Source organism: Bos javanicus, chromosome 19 (assembly GCF_032452875.1).
Source record: "Bos javanicus breed banteng chromosome 19, ARS-OSU_banteng_1.0, whole genome shotgun sequence".
Taxonomy (NCBI): domain Eukaryota; kingdom Metazoa; phylum Chordata; class Mammalia; order Artiodactyla; family Bovidae; genus Bos; species Bos javanicus.
In genome coordinates this window covers 24970655-24993699 of record NC_083886.1, presented here as the reverse complement: position 1 = coordinate 24993699, position 23045 = coordinate 24970655, and the positions used below count along the sequence as shown (strand labels likewise).

The following is a 23045-nucleotide window of genomic DNA, read 5'->3' as shown; positions in this document are numbered from 1 at the left end:
TTACTTGACCTTCAGGCTCGCCAGCATGGTCTTGTCGATCCTGCCAAGAGAAAAGCAAGGGCTTCCGTCAGTGTGGGGGCTGAGGGTTCTCACCTAGCACCTGCAGACCACAGGCCCCACAGGGCCCTGCAGGGGGCAATGCTGAAGTTCTCCTCCAGCCTGGGGAAGGGAGGACTGGGAGCTCTGGGAGGGCTGAAGCCACTCATAACCCAGTGAGATGGGTCCTGTTATTCTCCCTATCTTAGAGATGAGGAAACCGGCTCAAAATCACTGGTCCAGCCTGGATCCCAGTACCTGATTCCAGATCCTAACCACTTTGAATGTCATCTCCCTTTGCAACCCACACTCCACTAGAGGACTCTGCAACCCAGCCTCGGGGGGTGGGGGATGGGTCACAGCAGCTAGACAATCGATGCATGGATATTTCTGCTTTAGAAAGATGCCACAACCTCCAGCGCCAGGGACCCTCCTCCTCAGGGAGCTACCACTACCCCACAAGGAGGCACAAGCCACTCCCGGGACAGAACCTGACAGCAAGCTGCAGGGCGAGTGGCGGGTGGGATCTGTCAGGCACAGGAGCTCAGAGCAGATCACGTTTGTGGCAGACGGTCCCCGCAGCCAGCAACTCCGCCCAGCCTGCGCCCACCCTCGCTGGAAGACAAGGCAGGGCTTTGAGGCTTCTATTTTTACCCTCTGCATATGCCAGCCCTTATGGCTGGTAAAAGAGGCCCCTTCCTCTCTCCAGAGACAGAAAGGGAGGTGAGATTCCCACCGTCTGTGTCTCCTCTTGTTTAGGGGTCACAAACACCAGTGTCACATCACCATCAGTGTCACCACTGCCCCATGTTATCATCACCATGGTTATTCTTCCGGCGTTCAGTCACTATGCCCGACTCTTTGCGACCCCAAGGACTGCACCGAGCTAGGCTTCCCTGTCCTTCACCACCTCCTGGAGTTTGCTCAAACTCATATCCATTGAGTCAATGATGCCATCCAACCATCACCAATCATCACTATTAGTGCCACCAAGCTAGAGACCCTGGAAAGTTCTTACAGCCACCCCTGTCCAGCAGCTCAGCTCTGCCACAAGCTTCCCATCTACACAATGATTGGGGTCAGCAGGGGGAGGGGACAGGTGTCAGGGGCCACATGGTGAGGACGCAGAGCTGCCCCAGAAATCTCAAGTCAGCACCAAGCCCTGGAGCTGGGGGCGGGGTCCTTTCACTCTGAGTAAACTCCCAGCACCTTCGGGTCTCAGTTCCCGACAGCAAAACAAGCCACACCCGAGGTTCCTAGCCCAGGTCCCTCCTCCCAGCTTCTTCTGCACATGCCTCCTGGGCCCCTTCCTCGGGGCTTCCACGGGGTCCCCAAGGGTCTCATTCCCACCTCTGGAATGCAGACCCTCCTCCTCTCCCATCCCACCCACCAAATAGGAGTAAGGTGGACCCAGGAAGCAGATCCTTGCATTCTGCTGGAATATCTGTCATCCACAGCGACCCAACTGCAACCCCGACCCGTAAGCCCTTAGATTTTACATTTCCTCAAGGAATCTCTTTTCCTCCTTTACAACATCCTTGTGTTGTGGGTAAGGCAGAAACTCCCCACTTATACAGGGGGGAAACGGAGATCCGGAGAGCGGAAGTGTCCCATCTGGGTTCCTCAAAGAGCAAAAGTGCAGCAGCACCTTAACCCTGGGCTCCTAGCATGGCGCCCTCTCACTCCCCTCAACCGCCAACACTCTGGGTCACACTCTGGGCCACAGCAGCTTGGTCCCTGCACCCACATCCACACCTACTCGGGCAATAGAGTTCCCACGCTGGGGTGTGGCCTCCAAGGGCGGGGCCGATGGTCTGGCAGGGTTGAGATGGGGAGATAGGGCAGCCGTGACAACTGAGCTTTTCCCTTTCAGGAAACCAAGGCCCCCAGATTCCTCCACCGCCCCACTGCCATTCATTCACATCACCTGGTCCACCCCAGAGCTAGTGGACACTCACCCCAGCATCCAACAGAGCTCTGAAAATACGACCCCCGAGATTCTCTATACTGTCTGGGGTGGACCAGGGTTCCAGGAATCTGTAATTTAGCCCTCAACCAACTGCAGCATCTCCTCCCTGCTAGCAGCCATCCCGGCGCAATGTCCACTCTAACCCCCCAGCCCCACCTGGAGGCCCTGCCGTTCCATGTCTGGGAGCCCCTGTGCTTCCTCCCACTCTCCCTCACCGCTCATGCCCCCAACCACGGGCCACCCAGCTTCCACACCAGGACAGCCCTGGCCACCCTCCTCCCACCCCAGCACTGGGAACCTCTTTTCTGACAGCGCTCCCAGCCTAGAAGCTGAAAGGAAACCGATAATGAAAACCACTAGACCCGGCTCCCCAGCGGAGGAGAAGCTGCCAGCAGCTGGTGGCCAGAGACAAGTCTTTGACCTCAGTTTCCCCCACTTTCTGGCCCTACAGAGAGGAAAAGAGCCTCTCCCGGGTCTCAGACAGAAACTTCAGGGGCAAAAGGTGGGCACAGAGGGTGAGGGGAGAGGTCAGAGCACAGAACCAGCTGCTGAGGCTCGGACAGAGCTAGGATTGGCTGCAGGGGAGGGAGGGGGCGGGCCCTTGGAGGCAAGCCTGCTGCCGGCTCTGGGCTCACCCCTCACCCCTGCCCAGAGGAGGCCGCCCAAAGGCCTGCACTCTCCCTGCAGCGAAGTCACAAAGATGACCCAGACGGGAACATAACACACGTGCACAGACAAGAACACGAGCAGGTCCAGAAGCTCAGAGGTGCACCCAGAAACAAAGGGCACACAGGGTCACACACGCAGGCATACCCACCCGGCCAGGCACACACCTCACACCCAGTCAGACATGCTCACCTACACACATAGTCTCAGATACACACACATGTTCGCAGTCATCACAGGTGATGAGATGCATGACACAGACACACATGTTCATGAGCCACAGAGTCACACTCCAGCTCCGACCTCTGAATTCCCTCGAAGATTGTACCCAAGGGACAGTGAGGAAAAGCCTGGTGTCTGATGCCCCCCATCCCCCCAGGATCTTCCATCTCCATCCGGCCCAGGCAATCTGAAAGTACCCCCTCCCCACCCTCGCAGTACCGACCAGGTCCCAGCCACAGGCTCAACCAGGCTTCACGGCCAAGTTCCCTTCCACTCCTTCCCCAGCCCTCCCATCTGTTACCCACCATCCGAAGCCCCCAAAGGAGACACTGCGCTTCCTGCCAAACATGGTTGTGGCCGAGGGGCGCCTGGTCCAGCGATGTCCCCGGAGCTGTTGGCAGGACTGCCGCAGCCTGGGAGCAGCGGGGTCCACTGCCTCCCACGAGGGGCGGGGCACCCACTGTGGCACCTCCCCCATCGCCTGCCCCCCAACCCGGCTTCCTGTGGGTGAGGCCGTGGGGTGGGAGGTGTGTCCTGGCCCCCAGGACGCACCAAGACAGGCAGGGGAGGTCGCAGAGGGCAGCTTCCCCTCACCCGGAGGAACCCACAGCTCCGGAAGGGGCTCGGCTGGCAGATTGCACCACAGCCCAAGTTGGCAGCTCTGCCCCACACCTCCCAGGCTTCCTGGAACCCACAGAGGCTGAGGATTCCCATGATTGTGCCTGGGTGGGTGGGGGTGGGGGGACAGAGACCCAGCTGGGAGCCCTGCAGATGGGGGGCACCCCCTGACTCCCGGGGGCTGCCAGAGGTGGGACCTTGGCCTTTCCACTTCACCCTACCAGATAAACCAGCCCCACACCTGTGATCACACTTGCACACATGTGGACACAGTATACGTACACCCACGTGGGCCCAGGGCACACACACACGTGAGCACATAGGTACATACAGGACCCACAGGTACACACTGGCACACACATGCTCACAGACGTCAACAGACATCCACATACATGTGCACACGGGTACTGCACACTCATATGCAGGTGCATGCAGACAAAAACACCCGTGTGTACACCTCAGGCACACACAACTCCCCGTACAAACACACCCAGGCACACACTCAGATCACACACACACTCCTACCAGCACCCTCACTTACACAGGCACAGGTCTGTGCTGCTCAGACGCCGCCCTGGAGCATCGAGACAGAGGCCAGCAGTGCCGAGCTCCTGCGGACAGTGGCGGAGGTGGCGGGTGGCGCCCTGTCTCTGCTTTTCCCTCTGGAACCACAAGCGAGTGAGTCCTCATCTCCGTCTGCACCAGGGCTGACCCTGCCTGGTGCACGGCAGGCGCTCACTCATGAGAGCCCCGTAGAAGGGCGTGGCACACACACTGCAGCAGCCTAGGGTGCACGCTCAGTCATTCAGTCGTGTCCGACTCTCTGCGACCCTATGGACTACAGCCCACCAGGCTCCTCTGTCCATGGGATTCTCCAGGCAAGAATACTAGAGTGGGTGGCCATGCCCTCCTCCAGGGGATCTTCCCAACTCAGGGATCGAACCTGCATCTCCTAGGTCTCCAGCATTGGCAGACAGGTTCTTTACCACTAGCTCCACCTTGGAAGGGTAGAGGGTCACAGACGGGCTGCCAGGCCCCCTCCACCAAGCAATGGCCTCTCCCATTGGCCCCCCTTCCCCAGAGCTGGGAGTCTGTGCTATGGGGCCAGAGGGCTATGCCCAGGTCGTAGACAGAGGGCACAGGCATTTTTATTTTCTTGACTCCTCGTCTGCAGGCAAGGCAAGAAGGGGCCTCAGACCTTTGGGGACAGCAGAGGGGCCAGCCCAGTCCAGGGCTGGGAGTGCCCAGTGTGGGGTCCTCTGCTCCGAGGCAGTGGGCTGCTCAGCAGGAGCCTGGTGGGCCTTGGTTCAGGCTGCACCCTCTACCCCCACCTTCACCAGGAAAGGAAGAATCATGTGGTTCACCTTCTAGGGTTGCACAGACCACTGGCTTCCCATTGGACGTCCACTCCACACCCAGATCTGTCATCCCTACCGCACCCACCCAGACTCAGGAGACACTCAGCAGGTACTAAGGACACCTTGGGTCCTGCCTGTCTTGCATCCAGTAGGTGTCTCTCTGAGCAAGACAGCTCTGTGCTCCATCAGCTTCTGGGGGGAACACCGGTCCAGGCCAGGCCAACCACGGCTTCATCCTCCTGGTTCAGGAGTGGACAGGAGACCTAAGCAAACCCACCCTGACTCGCTCCCAGAATGCTTCCCTGCTCTCCTCCCTAGGGTTGCTGAACCACAGGATGGAGCCCCAGATGCAACTCACAGCCTTGGCCCAGGAGTCATGTGGGGTGACTAATAATAATAACAAAATTCCTTTTGCAAAGTACTTACTTTAGCAGTTAGAGGGAGTTCCTGGCGAGCCCATCATTGGAGCACAGCATCTGATGTGTTTTCGCGTGAGAGAGAGAGAGCTGGGGCTGCCGTCACAGCAAGTGTGGACACTTCCGCCCCCATCTTATCTACCCTTATCAGTATGCATATGTGCCATGTGTGCTGTGTGTCAATGTATTCCAGGGAAGACACGGCTGAGAGATGCTCTCATTCAGGCCCCTACAGTCTGCAGACACCCAGGTTATCACCCAGGTAGGAGACTACTTGGGCCAAGTATTCACAGACCCAGAAGGGACACAGGCCTAGGTCCAAGCATTTGAAGATCACAAGGGCAGCCCAAGGACCAGGCAGGGAGGAGCATTTCAAGACCAGGTTGGATTCTCCCATCTTGCACGGCAATCACAAAAGACCTGGAATCGTGGGTTTCAGACACCTAGCGAAGGAGCAGCAATGGCCAGGCTGCATCAGCAAGAAGGGGCGCAGAACTCACAGTCTGGACTTGAACTTGAGAGTCCAGAAGGACCTGTGCCCTCCTCGCCCCCCAGGGCCCAGACAGAGGGAAGCAAAGTTCCCAGATAGCTTTTAATTTTACCCCATAAGCTCGGGAGGGAGGTGAGAGCCATTCTAGAGCCTCATCCACTCTCCTCTCCTCAGCGCTCAGGTTCCCAAGCTTTGGAGCTGTGTGACCTCCAGCAACTTACCTAACCTCTCTAGGCCTCAGTTTCCTCCTCCCTAATAGGAGATAAGTGCCAAAGAATTGATGCCTTCAAACTGTGGTGCTGGAGAAGAGTCTCTTGGACTGCAAGGAGATCAAACCAGTCAATTTGAAAAGAAATCAACCCTGAATATTCATTGGAAGGACTAATGCTAAAGCTGAAGCTCCAATACTTTGGCCACCTGATGTGAAGAGCCGACTCATTGGAAAAGATCCTGATGCTGGGAAAGATGGAGGGCAAAAGGAGAAGAGGGCAGCAGAGGATGAGATGGTTGGATGGCACCAATGACTCAATGGACATGAATATGAGAAAACACCAGGAGATAGTGGAGGACAGGGAAGGCTGGCGTGCTGCGTCCATGGGGTCGCCAGGAGTCAGACATAACTTAGCAACTGAACAATAGGGGATGGCTGCCACCAACCTCACAAGATTATAAACATTAACACAGCCCAGGGCTCCCATACCATTCCCGGAGCTGTTACATGTATTATTAGGATTCCACCTTCTCCTTTGGTCTCTCTCAGCCTCCTGCTGCCCCTGCTCTGACCCCTCGGTTTTTCTTCTGGGTGGAGGTGGGCAATAAGGGGCCCATGGCTCCCTGAGAAGGACTGTGAGTCGAGAGAAAAGAGAAGCACTCCGCGTGCCAGGCCCAACCCTCCTGCCTCACCGAGCACAACCCAGCTTCCTCCCAAACCACTGCTGACTCAGCATGTGGGCAGTCAGGAGGGTAGATGAGGACAAGTGACCGGGAAAGGGGCGCTGGGGCAGTGCTGGGTCTGAACTGACTGTAGGCCAGCACTGACCTTTCCATCTCACCACTGCTTCTGAGATGACACCACTTTCTCCCCATTTTACAGTAGGGGACACGGAGGCACAGAGAGGTTAAGGAACCAGCGCGATGGTAACAGAGCTGGGTCTGACTCCAGAGCCCAAGTTCTCAGCCGCTGTCCTGCACAATGATCTGCATCAGCAAATCAAACCTGCCCCCATGACTCTGGGAACTTATAGAAATACCCAGTTCGTGCAGAGCCCATTTTACAGATGGGGAAACTAAGGCCCTGCAAGCAAGACTCATCTCAACAGCTGCGAAGAAACAACAATGAAGCAGGAAAGAACACACACCCAAGTCCTTCTCTCCTAAGGTTGCTTCCTCACCCTTCCACAGAGGAAGGGCCCACTTTGGATCACCAAGACCCAAGGCCCTGGCTTCCCTGGTGGGAGCCTGTGGGTGTTTCCAGTCCAGCTGAGGAGGCAAGTCCCAGCCAGAGTCCCAGCCCTGGGACAGGGCTCCAGGGAATCCACCCAGTTCTCTGGGCTTTAGAGAAACTCGGAGCTGAGAAAACTGGCCCGGATCAGAGGAGGAAAGGCAGCCCCAGGCCCTGCCAACAGCCCCTCCATCCTGTCTGCAGGTCCTCAGGCAGGAGGGAAGGGTGAGACAGTGTGGTTTCCTCCACTTGTCCTCTCAGCCACCAGCGGGAGCTGAAAGATGAAGCAGCTCCTTTCCCAGGCGTGGGGATGAGGCAGTTACAGGAAGCCAAGGAAACAGATGCTCCTAGAGAAGCAGGCACTAGATCATTCGGCCTGGATCCTCCCCTACTCCAGACAGCGTAAGCTGGCATCAGTACTGAGCCCGCAGTGCTCAGCTCTCCTCCTGGCTCGACCACTGAATCACCTCGAGCAAGTCGCATGCTCTTAGAAGGCTTCAGTTCACCTGGTGAGCCTCTGCTTTCTTTATAAGCCACAGGTAAGGACAAAGCACAACGACAGAAGGACACTCTGGTCCCCAGGAGAACAGGGCGCCATGGCATTTGGAGCCAGCAGACCCACACTGGGTTGGGCATGTACGCCTTGGGATGAAGATTAAACCTCTCACATCCGCTTGGTGATTTACAGTGCCCTGGTCACCTCCCCCTCACCCTGTCTCAAGGGTTAGACTGAATTTCCCATTGCACAAGTTCTGAAAAGCAAGACGATGACCAAAAGAATTACAAGAGGAGTGGTTGTGAAAGCTGGGTTCCAAGGGCGGGACCCTGACATGCGACGACTGTGCAATTTACTCTGATTTGTTCTGTAATCCAGTCTATCAAGAGAACTCCCAGCAACGTGACTGGGGACTGGAGAAGCTGAAACATGTGCCATTATTTCAAATTATTTTTAAATAATAATAAGGTATCAGCCTGCAATGTGGGAGACCCAGGTTTGATCCTTGGGTTGGGAAGATCCCCTGGAAAATGGAATGGCAACCCACTCCAGAATTCTTGCTTGGAGAATTCCATTGACAGAGGAACCTGACAGGCTATAATCCATGGGGTCGCAAAGAGTCAGATGTGACTGAGGAACTAACACACTTACCCATCAGATAAGAAAGGTTAAAAAAATTAATAATGATAGTGTGAGGATATAAGGAAACAGGCACCCCATCATTAGTGTGTAGATATTTGGCAAGACTTATCTTTTTTTTTTTTTAATTTGGCTGCATGAAGTCTTAGTTGTGGCACGCAGAATCTTTGATCTTAGTTGTAGCAATGTGAGATCTAGTTTCCTGATCAGGGATTGAACCCAGGCCCCCTGCATTGGGAGCACAGAGTCTTAGCCAGTGGGCCACCATGAAAAAGCCAAGATCTATCAAAATTTTAAGTGCACACACTGTTCGTGCCAATTATTTTGTTTTTAGAGATTTATCTCACTGGTAAACTCATATAAGTTGACAAGACCTATGTACACAGATGTTAACTGTATCATTGTTTATAACAGCAAATAGAATTAGTAACATAAATAACCATTATTTCACTATATTGTGGAACAAGCACACCATGGAACACTATGCAGCCATGAAGAGGGCGGTAGGATTTATATATTACTACATAAAGATATCCTAAAAACTAAACAAACAAAAAGATACCCAACAGCTCATGTAACAGGATCCCCTTAGTTTAAATAAATATGTAAATGCTTGCATATGCCTACACAACTTCTGGTCCAGGACTGGTTGAATGCAACTGGAATTGGAAATCTGGGGGGTAGGAACTTTTCACTTTATGTCCTTCTGTGCTGTTTGATTTTTTTTTTATCAAGAACATGTAATAATTTAAAGGAAAAGTGTTAAACAGATGGTTTGCTAAGAAGAAAGAAGATGAAGAAGAGGAGGAGGAGGGGAGGGGTGGAAGCTACAAAAGCTGATTTCTTTAAAACCTTCTTAAGCTATTTAGAGCTCAAACTGACCGCTGATCCCAGACCTGAGATTGCCTCTTCTACCCTGAACATAAGTCTGTTACCCTGATGATAAGCCTGTCTTACCCCAGAGAGGGGGAACCCAGGTCTCTCAGAGTCTGACTCCACATGGTTCTTCCACGCACTCTGGGTTGTTGTTTTTTATTTGATTGCTTTGTTTTGGGCTGTGCCATTCAGCCTGTGGGATCTTAGTTCATCAACCACAAACCGGGGCCCTCAGCAGTAAGAGCACAGAGTCCTAACCCCTGGACCACCAAGGAATTTCCCATCCACTCTGCTTTTAAGCAAAGCGTTTGTGTCTCCATCTCAAGTAAGAAAACTCCAACAAGACCAATATACCACTTTTCTGGGGGAAATTTGACAGCACACATCGGAGTCCTTACGTACATGCCAAGAAGCTTCCAAAATGCAGATCAGGGTCAGTTTGGGCATCTGCATATTTATATGCGCACTACTCTCTAGGTATATTATGCTTCAATAAGTAGCTTTAAAAAAATGCATGCCTTTTGACCTAGAAATACCAAAGGGGGAAAAAATCAGAGCTGTGTGCCAAGTTGTACTTTTGAGGGTCTCAAGCTAATTGCTACCATAACTACGAAACGCTGGGGGTGATCTAAATTTCCAACAGTAGGAACAGGCGAGAGAAAGACAACACCGCTCAGCAATACAGCTCAACTCAGCCAATAAAAATTAGATGGGAAAAATGTGGGAAAAAACGTTTCCATAAAATGCCAAAAAGCAAAACTTGAATTTGGCCAAAAAGCAAAACTTGAATTTGCCATGTTGTTGGCCACCATTTACATAGCATTTACATTGTATTCTGGGCTTGTGCTTAGTCGCTCAGTCGTGTCCATCTCTTTGCAACCCTGTGGACTGTAGCCCACCAGGCTTCCCTGTCCATGGGACTCTCCAGGCAAGAATACTGGAGTGGGTTGTCACGCCCTCCTCCACAGGATCTTCCCGACCCAGGGATTGAACCCAGGGCTCCCGCATCACAGGCAGATTCTTTACTGTCTAAACCACCAGGGAAGCCCTTACATTGTATTAGGTAGTATAAGTAATCTAGAGATGATCTAAAGTATATGAGAGACCTAAATGACCATCAACAGAAGAATGGATAAAGAAGAAGTAGTGTACTACTCAGACATAAAAAACAATGAAATGTTGCCATTTGCTGCAACTTGGGTAGACCTGGAAGGTATTACACTTAGTGAAACAAGTCAGACAGAGACAGACTGTTACCATTTATACTCCAAATCTAAAAACAAAACAAAGGAATGAATATAACAAAACAGAAACAGACTCGGAGATGTAGAGAACAAACCAGTAGATACCAGAGGGCAGAGGGAAGGTGGTAGGGGGCAAGGCAGGAGTAGGGGATTAAGAGGTACAAACTACATAATAAATTTAAATGGAGTACAATCTTTAAGTTTTTAATTTAAAAAAATAAACTATACAGGAGAATGACAGAAGCTATATGCAAATACTACACCATTTTATATAAGAGACTTAGCATCGCAGGGTTTTGGTACCCTATGGGGTGGGAGATTTATCTCACTGGTAAATTCATATAAGTTGACAAGAACTATGCACACAGATGTTAACCGTATCATCGTTTATAATAGCAAATAGAATTAATAATGTAAATACCATTATTTCACTATATTGTGGAACAAGCACACGATAGAACACTATGCAGCCATGAAGAGGGAGGTAGGATTTATATGTTACTACATAAAGATATCCTAAAAACTAAACAAACAAAAAGATACCCAACAGCTCATGTAACAGGATCCCCTTAGTTTAAATAAATATGTAAATGCTTGCATATGCCTAGACAACTTCTGGTCCAGGACTGGTTGAAGAGACCAGTCTATCCATAGAGTCCACAGAGTCTATCCACCTCTCTATGGAGATGGGTGGGGAGTCCTGGAAGCAATCCCCCAAAGACACTGGGGTATAGCTGCCCATGTGATACCAGGCAAGCAAGTTGCAGTAAGTCTCTGAAGAGGATAAAACAGGCTAACACGCTCAGAATCATGGTTTTCAAGTTGGTGCTGTTGTTTAGTTGATAAGATGTGTCTGACTCTTTGCGACCCCATGGACTGTAGCCTGCCAGGCTCCTCTGTCCATGGGATTCTCCAGGCAAGAATACTGGAGTGGGATGCCATTTCCTTCTCCAGGGGATGTTCCCCACCCAGGGATCAAACCAGAGTCTCTTGCATTGGCAGGTGGATCCTTTACTGCTGAGCCACTAGGGAAGCTGTTGTTCAGGAGGTGAGATTAAAAAATCATGATTTTTTTCCCCCTTCTTTGTGCTTTCCTAAACTTGCTAAGTTTTCTTAAATAAGCAGGTTTTGCTTTATAGTGAGAAAAACACAATAAATGTTATTTAAAATAATGACATATAAAAGGTAGCAAAAGGAAACAAGAAAGCGGACGGGCCCTGTGTTCTATTAATAAAATAGTGGTTCTCCCATGCTATGGGTGTGAGAACCACCTGGGGCTTGAATAGCATAGGGTCAAACCCCAGCCCTGAGGCTTGCAAGCAGTGTGAACTTGGGCAAGTTTCTCAACCTCACTGTGCCTCAGAGCAGACTCCCCATCTATAAAATGGGGATATTAATGGTACCTACCTCATCAGGCTCTTGGGAGAGGTATATGAGTTAATGCGTGGTAAGCCTTCAAATCAGTGCCTGGCACAGATCTGTAGACCTGTTAGCCAGTACAATGGCTAAAATTCGGATCCCATTGTTCTGGGATGGGAACATCGTTCTGGAATCTGCATCTTTAACAAACTCCCCCAAATGATTCTAATCCGGTGAGAAACACTGGAATGAAACCCAGTAAGATACTCCCTTTATCTTTGGTGGCCCTTGGAGTTATCTACAGGAAAGCTTGGGCACTAGGAGCTGTCTGAGGGGCATTCTCCCTAAAGGAGATGGCAAAGGCAGCTCTTGGCTCTCCCCTATTCTGCTGGGTCACTTCCCACCCTCCCCCTTCTACTGCAGAGCCTCACCTGGCTGCTTCCCTTCCAAAATGGGTGAGAAGGTGGGTGTCAGCACCCTCTACAGGCAAGTCTGGGTAGTGCAAGGAGCAAAAGTGGGCATCCGGCTTCTTGCTTCTAGGATGGGAGCCATATCGCCTCAGGCAAAAGGGATGGAGGGATGGAGGAATTCTCTGTATCGCAGGAGACAAGCAGCAACCACCTGCTGTCAGAACACATGGGTCCCAGCCCGGATTCTGACTGTAAATGTAGCTGTGGGGAAATCACGCAGACTCCTGTCGCCTCACTTTGTCCACCTATAAAGAATAACTGCCAACATTTCTTGAGAATCTCCCGTGAACAAGTTATGCCATACCTTTTTATTTCATTTACTCCTTACCACAATCATGTCCTCCATCCTGGAGCCTCAGAAAGATTAAGATTGGACTTCCCTAGTAGTCCAGTGGCTAAGACTCCATGCTCCCAATGCAGGGAGCCCTGGTTTGATCCCTGGTCAGGCAGTGAGATCCCACGCGCTGCAGGTAAGAGTCTGAATGCCACAAGTAAAAATCCAGACTGCCGCAACTAAGACCTGGCACAGTCAAATAAGTAAAAATATTTTTTAAATAATAATAATAATAAAAATATTGGTGGCTCAGTGGTAAAGAATCCGCTTGCCAATGCAGGAGACACAGGTTCAGTCCCCGATCTAGGAAGATCCTACATGCCACAGGGCAACTAAGCCTGTGTGCCACAACTGTTGAGCCTGTAAGCCTATAGAGCCCAGGAAGCACAACTACTGAACCCCATGCGCCCAGAGCCTTTGCTCCACAATAAGAGAAGTCACCGCAATGAGAAGCCTGCCCACCACAAATGGAGAGTAGCCCCAGCTTTCTGCAAATAGAGAAAAGCCCACACAGCAACAAAGACCCAGAACAATAAATAAATAAATTTCTATAAAATAATTTTTTTAAAGGTTAAGGGACATGCCCAAGGTCACAGGACCCATAAGCGGCTGTAGCAGAATTCAAACCCAGAGCCCCTGCTTTTAACAATTCTGCCATTTCCACCGAAAGTGAGGGCAGTGCTTGATGCGAGATACAGCCAGGCTGAGCACCAGCAAAGCCCGAGACTCTCCCTGGCCCCCTGCCAATGCCCAGCTGAGGAGCAGCCCCAGCTCAGGCCAGGATGAGCAAACCCTGAGATCCCCAGGGTTGGCAAGCTGGGTGGGAGTCCCTCTTCAGACAGATGAACAGTGACTCAGGCAGAGGCAGCCAGGTGGAGGACAGGCAAGAGGAGTGAGCTCTCTCTGATACTTTAAAAAAATGACCTGCAGCTCAAAGCCAGCATGTGCATTTATCCTGACTTCCCCGGATAAAGAAGGGGTTCCTTGTGGGATCTGTGCCTCCAAGCCCAGGGGAAACCCTGCTGGAGCCCTGGCTTCATGGCACCTCCACCAACCCTGTCCCTTGCCCCTTTGAAGGGAGCAGGGCTGACTTAGACTCACATAATAAACAGAGACAGAAAAGGCCTACTCCTCTCAGGGTCCCCTCTTCTTTCCCCACCACTGGCCCTGCCCTCAGAAGGACACTTCACAGGTAGGTGCCTCCTGTATTACATGAGAGTTGGGGGTGGGATTGGGGCTGGATCGTGCAGCTCAGTGAAAACCTGGACCAATGTCTCATCTGAGGCCAAGGGGATCTGTGGCTGGAAGTGCACGTGCCTGCACGCTCCACTGTGTCCAACTGTGTGCGACCCCATGGACTGTAGCCTGCCAGGCCCCTCTGTCCATGGAATCTTCCAGGCAAGAATACTGGAGTGGGTTGCCACTTCCTCCTCCAGGGGATCTTCCCGAGTAGAGTCACCGCCAAAGAAATAGCCCAGTGAGTATGAAATAGCCCAATACATACTGATGGTGTCCCCATTTTAAAGATGAAGAAATGGACACAGAGAGACTGAGTAATGTGCTCAAGATTATACTCCAAAGAAGCGACTGTGGCAGACTGTCCATCCCATAATATACCCCCCATCCCACATGCTCTTCTTACCCCGTGATGGTAACACTCCTCCACTAAGTGATGGTGTATATGTTCCCCCTCCTCTAGCATCCATGTGGATCTGCGACTCTGGCAGAAGTGATGTTGCATCATTTCCAAGGCCAGATGACAAAAGGTGAAAAGGCATGTGGGATCCTCCCAGACGAGGGATCAAACCTGTCTCCTCCATTGGCAGGCAGATTCTTTACCTCTGAGCCACCAGGGAAGCCCCGGATCTGTTCTTGACACTTGCTGCTGTCCTTTCCTGGGCTTCCCTGGTGTCTCAGACAGTACAGAATCCGCCTGCAATGTGGGAGACCCAGGTTCGATCCCTGGATTGGGAAGATTCCCTGGAGAAGGGCATGGAAATCCACTGCAGTATTCTTGTCTGGAGAATTCCCATGGACAGAGGTACCTGGCGGGCTACAGTCCATAGGGTTGCAAAGAGTCAGACATGAGTGAGCAAGTAAGCACAGAGGCTCTTTCTTGCCCCTTAATTCAGCCACCACACTGTGAGGAAGCTCAGTCTAGCACACAGAGAAACCTGTGTAGCGAGGAACCAAGACCTCAGGCCAACAGCCAGGATCAAAGGCCAGACATGTGAGTCACTGAGCCTTCAGACAATTCCAGCCCCAGAAGATGATGGCAGAGCAGATACAGGTCTCCCTTCAATCCCTGCCCAAACTGCAGATTCATGAGCACAATACGCATCGCTGTTGTTTCAGGTCATAAGCTTCTGGATGGTTTATTAAGCAGCACTAGATAACCAGAACAGGGAACCAAGCGAGCTGGCTCCAGGGCTGTGCACCCGGCCACCCTGCAGTGAGAGACAGCATAGAGAAGGGGTACAGAGCTTAGGTCTGGAGTCAGACATACGGTCATGTTCATTCATTCACCCATTCATCCCATGTTTACTACATCCCCACTGTGTTCCAGACTCTCCACTAGTGTGGAGGGTATTCCAGTGAACAAGACAGACAAATCCCTGCCCTGGGAGGGCAGGGGAGTGGAGTACCAGAGAGGGATAACGTTACACAGGTATTTATATAGGATGATGCGATCCAAAGGGGACTGGGTGGGTGGAGAGCCCTGTTTAGAGGGGATGATCTGAGTTGACCTCTCTGAAGGGGAGACTGTAAGGATGAGACGGACATAGCTTTGTGAAGAGCGGAGGGGACAGCAGCAAGTGTCAAGAACAGACCCGGGGCTTCCTTGATGGCTCAGTGGTAAAGAATCCGCCTGCCAATGCAGGAGACATGGGTTTGATCCCTGGTCTGGGAGGATCCCACATGCCTTGGAGCAGCTAAGCCCATGTGCCACGACTGTTGAGCCTGTGCTCTAGATCCTGGGAACCACAACTACAGAAGCCCGCATGCTCAAGTCTGTGCACTCTAGAGCCTGTGCTCCTCAACAAGAGAAGCCACCTCAGTGAGAAGCCTGTGCATCACAACTAGAGAGTGGCCCCTGCTGGCCTCAACCAGAGAAAAGCCCGCACAGCAGAGGAAGACCCAGTACAGCCAATAAATAAATAAAGAAATTAAAAAAAAAAAAAAGAACAGTCCTGGCTACACTATTTCCTAGCTGTGTGACCTTGCAGAAGTGATCCAGCGTCTCTGAGCCACCACTTCCTCATAAGATGGGGATGCTTTCAGAACCCACCTCATAGGATTGCGCTGAGGAGCCAGTGAGCTAAAACATGGATCATGACGTATGACCAGGGCCTGGCACAGGAAGAGGAGCTCCATAAATTTCAGTGATTATGCTAAGGCCAAGGCTACTGGTGGGCTGCCTGGAGCCCCAGAGACCATTCTGCTCCCCATCAGACACTGCCAGGCATGGCTCCAAGGGAAGACAATACGAGCAGGGGAGGTGGACGGACCCTCCCACTGCTGCACTGGTGGCCAAGCCACTGAGGATGGGTCAAGTAGACGCAGGGTGCACACCCCTGCCTGAAGATGCTGACACCCAGCCTAGCTTCCCCCCACCCGCTGCAGCCAGTCTGACTCATCTCCTCCACCCAGGGCTCACCCAGCCATCATCCTCAACTCAGAGCTTAAAGGATGGGGCTGGAAATTGGACCGGCTGTCTCATGACAAGCCCCGCCTGAACAGCAGTGGGCAGCCACATGGCCAGTGGGGGAGAAGCAACCTCCTCAAGGCATAGGGAGGGAGACCGGGACAGGAATGCCGGAGAGCTGGGCAGGGCAGAAGACGCAGGAACCTCAGGGGACTGGGAAGTCCTGCTGGGTAAAACACCACTTGCCATCAGACAGGCACAGCCCCAAGGACCTGGAGAGCACTGGGTGGGTGGCCAGCTCACATCCCCAGAGAAAGAACACGAATAAGTCAGAGCACACAGCAGTGCACACAGACACAAGCTCAGAGGAGCACTGCTTAATCACAGAGATGTGCAGACATGGCAATCCAGCAACATGCCCTCCAGGGACCCACATGCACAGACGTGCACATACATACAGGTGGACCTCACCGTGCCTGAATGCCTGTCACTCCCCTCTAGGTCTTGCTCACCACCAGTCATCTAATTGGCAGGGTCCCCCGGGTGCCCAGATCCAATGCCATCTGCTGAGCCAGGCCTGGCAGGGCCCAGCTCACACACCCAGCATGATCCGGGAAGGAGGCGGACAGCCCTGGATCTGAATTAGGGAAAGAGGTGGAACCCCCGCTGGCCCAGAGAGCAAGTTGCAAACTCAGAACCCAGGCCTGGTCTCAGGCCAGGTTCCCCAGAGTTCAGTCCTTGCCTTGGTGTCCCACCTGCCTTGGGAGCCCCAACAGCTGGTTTGCACTCTTGAGCAGGTGGAGTGGAATCTACTCAAGGATGGTGGCAAACAGAGCAAAAAACAAACAAAAAAGTGTAGCGTGGCAGACTTGATGCAAAACTTCCCTCTAGAGAAGCACCAAAGCATTGAAAAGGGGTGGGCAAGAAGAGAGTGTCATCTGGCTCTTTAAAAGGGGAGGACATGGGACCTCCCTGCTGGCCCAGTGGCTAGGACTCTGCACTCCCAGTGCAGGGGGGCCCTGGTCCAGGAACTAGATCCAGCATGCTGCAACGTAGATCCCACACGCCGTGCAGCCAAATAAATAAATAAACATATTTTAATGGGGGGGGGCAGAAATGGATAGGCTGGCATTACTGACTTTGTTTTTAAACTAAACTTGTTAAAAATAAGAGGAACCCCAAACTGTAGAGGAGTCTTTAAATGATTGTAAGTGAAGACAGTGGCTGTTGCAACCGCCCACCCTAGGCTGGGTGTGACCTTGCCTGAAGGCAGAAAGTTGGGCACCATGACCGTCGTGTGGCCAGCCTGAGCAGCCCCTGCGTAAGTCAGAGGCAGCCGGACACCTTCCCTACTGTACGACCTCCCCCTGGGGAGGGCCACGTTGCTCAGAGATGGGAGAGGACCGGGAGACAAGGGTCACCATGGTACCATGGCAACAGGCCTTGGCAGAGGCACATCCTTGCCTTCTCCAATCATGGCTCACAACGGGACCCAAGTGTTTGCAGACAGCGCCTCACCTGCCAACGTGGGTGGTGGCCCAGGAAGCAGAGGCAGATGCACTGGAGCAAGGAGGAGGAGGGGGCTTATAGGTGCTGTTCCCTGAAATATGATACCTGCCCTGGCTTATGCCAGAGGGCCCCCAACTAATCCTCAACCAGTGCCATAGCACCCCACTGCTCTCCCGCCAGCCCAGCCTGTCCCTGCCACTCCACACACCCCCAATCCCTGGGCACCAAGGTTGCCCAACTTGCCCCACAGCCCTGGTTCCTCCATCACTCTGGGTTGCCCTCTGCCAATTCGTTCTCCCCGCCCTTCCCGTTTTCCATTTTCTCTCACCCTCCCCCACCCCTGTGCCCTCTCCTCCCCACTGACTGTAGCCCAGACCAGTGCCCACGACCATCTGCCAACTCCAAACGCCAGCATCCACCCGCCTGCCACCCCTCCTTCAACCACCTGCTTCTGAGATGCTTGTTCCCCTCGCCCCCTCTGCCCACCCTCGGGGCTCCCATGTGCTAGACTGGACAGAGCACTGGGAAAGGCACGTCTGAGCAACCGGCATATTGCCTCCAACTCACAGAATGCAGAGCAGAACCATGCAGGGGTCTGGGAGACTGCGCCACATTCCAGGAAGAACTGACCAGGTCAGGGGCCAGACCCCTGAGTCCCAGATTCTCTGACCAGGATGGGGGTCTTTAGAGGTCACCTAATCCAACCTCCTTCACCACTTTAAGTGATGACTATGTGAACCATCTAGAACATACTGTCTTCCCAAATACACAGAAATATTCCATCATGGAGCCCTCGCTACGGACCCATTGCCATGTTCAAAAATTTAGTAAATACCTACAACCCCAGAGAAGAAAACTGAGGCGGAGAGAAGATTGGAAATTTGCCCAGAGTCACACAGTGTCTGACACCTCAAAGAGTACTTCAAACCATCTCGGTCCCATGTCTTACTCCAGTCACTTCTGCAATGACCGGTTCCTGCAGGCTTCGAGCAACAGCCTACGGCGCCACGTGGCAAGGCTTCCTCAAGGACTCTGGGATCTTCTCTGAAGCCACAGTGTGGGATGCCCACACGAACCTGCTGGGGCTTCACATGTGCAGCCTGGAAGCATGCGGGACTTAACGCCTATGGTCGGGACAGAGCTGATGGATGAACACTTTCCTGTTTCTCTCCCCAACAGGGCAGTTCTGAAATGCATGGTCCTGGGGAGACCTCCCAGGAGAGAGCAGTGGGAAAATTAAAAGCATGCATCCTCCAGTTCTGCTTTGGGAAAACACAGGTGGAGACACAGAGAGAGAGTTGAGAGGTGGAGCTGGGATTCAACCCAAGTCTGAGTCACAACACAGCCTTGTCTGCTGCTGCCACCACCATCCATGCCAACGTCCCCGTCCCTTAAGGTTCAAGTCATTCTGAACCACAGTGACTCAGCCACACTTGATCCAGACCTGGCCATGGGAAGGGGTGGGGGGTGGCAAGGGTGCCTGTGGCAGGAGGGTCTTCTTCTCTGGAACTGAGGCCGTGCATATGTGTACTAGGTCGCTTAAGTCGTGTCTGACTGTTTGGGACCCCATGGACTGTAGCGCACCAGGCTCCTCTGTCGATGGGATTCTCCAGGCAAGAACACTGGAGTGGGTTGCCATTTCCTATTCCAGGGGATCTTCCAGACCCAGGGATCGAACCCATATCTCGGACATCTGTATTGAGAGGCGGGTTCTTTACCACTAGCGCCATCTGGGAAGCCCGGAACTGAGGCCACCTCCCAACAAATCACCCAACACCCTGGGCTAAGCGGGCTGAGTGGGAATCCCAGCCAGATGTGCCCACGCCTACTCAACTTTAGCATCTGCCTCTGCCCAGAAATTCGGTGACTCCAAGCCCCCATCCCATCCAATCCCTCCACAATTCTCAACATCTTAGAAAGGAGAAGGAACCTGAGGTAGCTTTTGGAAGCCTGAGCAGCTGGATCTATAAGACACCCACCCTGCCCCACTCCAGAACTCAGAATATCCAACACACTTGCTTGGAGATGAGGGAAGAACACCCCCCCAACTGCTGCCCACCTCTCAAAGATGTGCGGGGACTTTCCTGGGGGAAATCACTGATGGAGACCTCACATGCCCTGAGTCACTCTTTGCCTCCTGACTCCTCCGCAGCTGGGCGAGCTCTCTGTTTACTCCTTACTCTGCAGCAGGAAGACCAGGGGAGGGGGGAACGGGTGCCTTCTCCCTTCTCCGTGGGAAACTGAGGCCCGTGGGGCTTAAGGGACCGCCCCAGGGTCATCAAGCATGAAAAGAATCAGAGAGCCCTGGAGCCCAGCCCAGGACAACCCTATTATTCTCTACGGAGGCTGCTCCATTGGGGGCCACTCAACAGAGACAGATCCCAGCATTCAGACCCCAAACCCCACTTGCATATAAATGCCCTTTGGTCTGTTAAGTAGGGTGTAGAGGAGCCACACAGACGGAGAGAAAGAAGGGTGTCCTCCTCAACCAGCTCCCAGGTCAGGACTCATAGTGTGCCCCGGACCCCCACCCAGGGCAGGCACCCCCACACTCATCACTCAGGGCCTCCAAAGGTGAGCATTACGCTGGAGCCCAGCCCTGCTCCAAAGGTCCACAGAGGCCTCTCAGACAGCGCCCCCACCGTCCTGGCTCCCCTCCCTGCAACAGGCACAGGTTGGAGTGAGGCCGGGGTGGGGTTTATGTCCTTTAGGAGGAAAAAAAAAACAACAACAACAAACCAACTCAGCCTAGCTCCAGGGTCCTTCCTGGAGGTCCTGGCTTTTTCCTTTCACCACCACCACCTGTAAACACCCCAGCTCTGACCTCCACCTTGGTCATTCTCCAGCCAGAGACTTTGACAGAGCCTGGGCTGACGTCTCCCTCACCGCAGAGACACCCCAGACGTGTGTGCGCCATGCCCCACCGGTAGGGTGTCTGAGGACAGTCACCCCACTTCCCAAACAACCCATTACGCTGAACTGCTCCGTGGAATCGCAGCACAGAGCTCACTCACGTCCACACGAGCTGAGCTCTCTGCAGACACACGCATTTGCCCTCACCACATACACCCCAATTCCACCCTGGGTCCAGTCCCACCCAAGACCCGCGTTCTGATCCCCGCTAACTACGGGGTCGCCACCCAGCCCCAGCCCCTCTGACCTGCGACGCCGGCGCCCGCGGGCTCACTGCTCGACGTGGACGGAACGGCAGCAGTCTGTCGCGGCGGCGTCCCCCGTCTCCATCCGGCCGCCAGCCCCCTCCTCCTCGGCGGCGGGCTCCCCCGGCCGCCCGCCCCGCCGCGCGCACCGTCACCGCGGCGCGCGCGCGCGCACCCCGGCCGCGGCACAAAGCGGCTCCCGCGACCCGCCGCCGCCGCCGCCCGCACACCTGGCGGGCGCGCCCCACCGCCGGAGCCGCGCACTCGCCGCCCGCAAGCCCGCGCCTGGCCCAGGCGGGGCCCTCCTGCTGCCCTCCGCGACGCCGCCGCCGGGGTCCGCGCCCAGTTCCCGGCGATGCCCACTCAGTTCGCCCGGCGCCGCAGCCGCGTAGCTGCGGGAGAATGGGAGGGAGATGGAGGGGCGGGCACGCTGGGCCGGAGAGGGCACGGGGGCGGTGGGGGTGGGTACGGCGAGTCCCGGGTGCGGCGCCGGGGATGCTCGCGTCGCTGCCGCCAGGGGACTGCCCGAGGCGGCTCCTCGGAACAAAGGCGCCGGGCGGGGCAGGCGCGCCCAAGGGACCCAGGGGAGCGGAGAAGGGGACAGCCCACCTGCCCGCAGAAGTTCCTGGGGGATGGGGCCCCGGGCGGGTGGGGAATGGAAATGGGGAAAGATCTGCGGGAAGACACTGGGGTTCTCCCCAGCTCTGCGTGCGGCGGGACTGGGGAGGGGGTGCAGTGCTCTCTGGATTTGGAAGTGGGAGGTTTCAAGGACTGCCGGAGTCCTTAAAACTGCCTCTGCCTTGGACCTGGCAGCCTGGAGCTTTCATTCATTCGCTGCACAGACATCCTCCCAGCTTCGGCCAAACCAACGATGCTCCTGAACTTGAAGGGGCTGACGGCAGGAAGGATGCCCTGTGGGGCCCCTGAAATGCTTGAGTCTTGCTCCCTAACCTCCACTAGGGGTGGCCTCTGACTATGACTTGCACATCTCAGTGATGGGAAGCTCACCCCCTCAGGACGCAGCCCACGCTGTACTCAGGCAGCTCTGGACGTTAGAAAGCCCTTCCTTTAATTGCACGGACATCTGCATCGCGTCCATTTGTTGGCCAAGGCCTCACTCTGCTCTGGCCACAAAATCTAGAACGTAGTTAGGGCCTTGTCACTGAGATTCTCCTTCCCATGTTCTTTCCCCTCCCCAGCATTTATTTAACACCTTTTGCCAGCAGCTTCTCCCTGTGGCTGCCCTCTTGTGTCCTTCAGGCAGGACTCTCAGCTCAAATGTTTCCTTCCCAGTGGGCCCTTCCCTCTCGTCCAGAGTTCCCACCCACCCGTTGGTCCATCTTTATCTGATGCCCTGTTTGAGTTTGTTCAGCACTCTGATCATCTCAGGAAATTCTCTTATCTGTGTGTCTACAGACTGTCTCTCCCACTAGAATGTGTGTCCCTTAGAGTCAGGACTCTTGTCTTCCTTAAGACAAGGCATCAAAACCCCAGGGCCTGACCTGGAGCAGGGTGGAAAGACAAAAGGAAAGCGAGTTGCCAGCTCACCCTCTGAGACCTTTCAGCAGCCTGACCCGTCACCCCAAAACACAACTTGCTCAGCCATTCGAGGGTAATATCCAATATGGAATTAGCTGAGAAATGTGTTCAATCTCTGTCCACAAAATAAATGAGGAAATGATAGAGCATTCCGTGGTATATTAGTGTTAGTTGCTCAGTCATGTCTGACTCTTTGCAACCCCATGGACTGTAGCTCTCCAGGCTCTCTGTCCATGGAATTCTCCAGGCAAGACTACTGGAGTGGGTAGCCATGGCCTCCTCCAGGGGATCTTCTCAACCCAAGGATCAACCATCTGAGACAAAAGACCAGGACTTTCCCTCTGCAGCTCTGGACTCTGTCCTGAGCTCTTGAAGCCCCAAGGTGCGAGCATTTTCTTAAATCATACCCAAGCTTCAACTGGAAGCCCTCAGGTAGCTGATCTGCTCAGCCTGCTATCCAGGTGCAGACAAAATTGGAGGCTTAAAATAGACTTCTCCTTTAATTTCTGTTAAACTGTACCTTTTAGACTTGGACTTGGACTCCGGCCTCCAGGACACT

General features: G+C 53.6%; 1 protein-coding gene across 2 annotated transcripts in view; it reads right to left on the bottom strand.

Annotated features, from left to right (window-relative positions):
* The window catches only part of RAP1GAP2 (RAP1 GTPase activating protein 2), a 201896-nt gene extending 180869 nt beyond the window's left edge, over positions 1-21027 (bottom strand). The window contains exons 1-2 of one of the 2 annotated variants that reach the window (XM_061390696.1): positions 20950-21027; positions 5-40 (exon numbers count right to left, since the gene is read on the bottom strand). In XM_061390696.1, the coding sequence (XP_061246680.1) occupies positions 5-27 (23 nt within the window). In that variant the 5' untranslated portion in view covers positions 28-40; positions 20950-21027. Of the gene's footprint in view, positions 1-4; positions 41-3198; positions 3334-20949 lie in introns of those variants that run through there. The other variant, XM_061390694.1, reaches the window with a different exon arrangement.
* Between the last annotated feature and the right edge of the window lie 2018 nt (positions 21028-23045).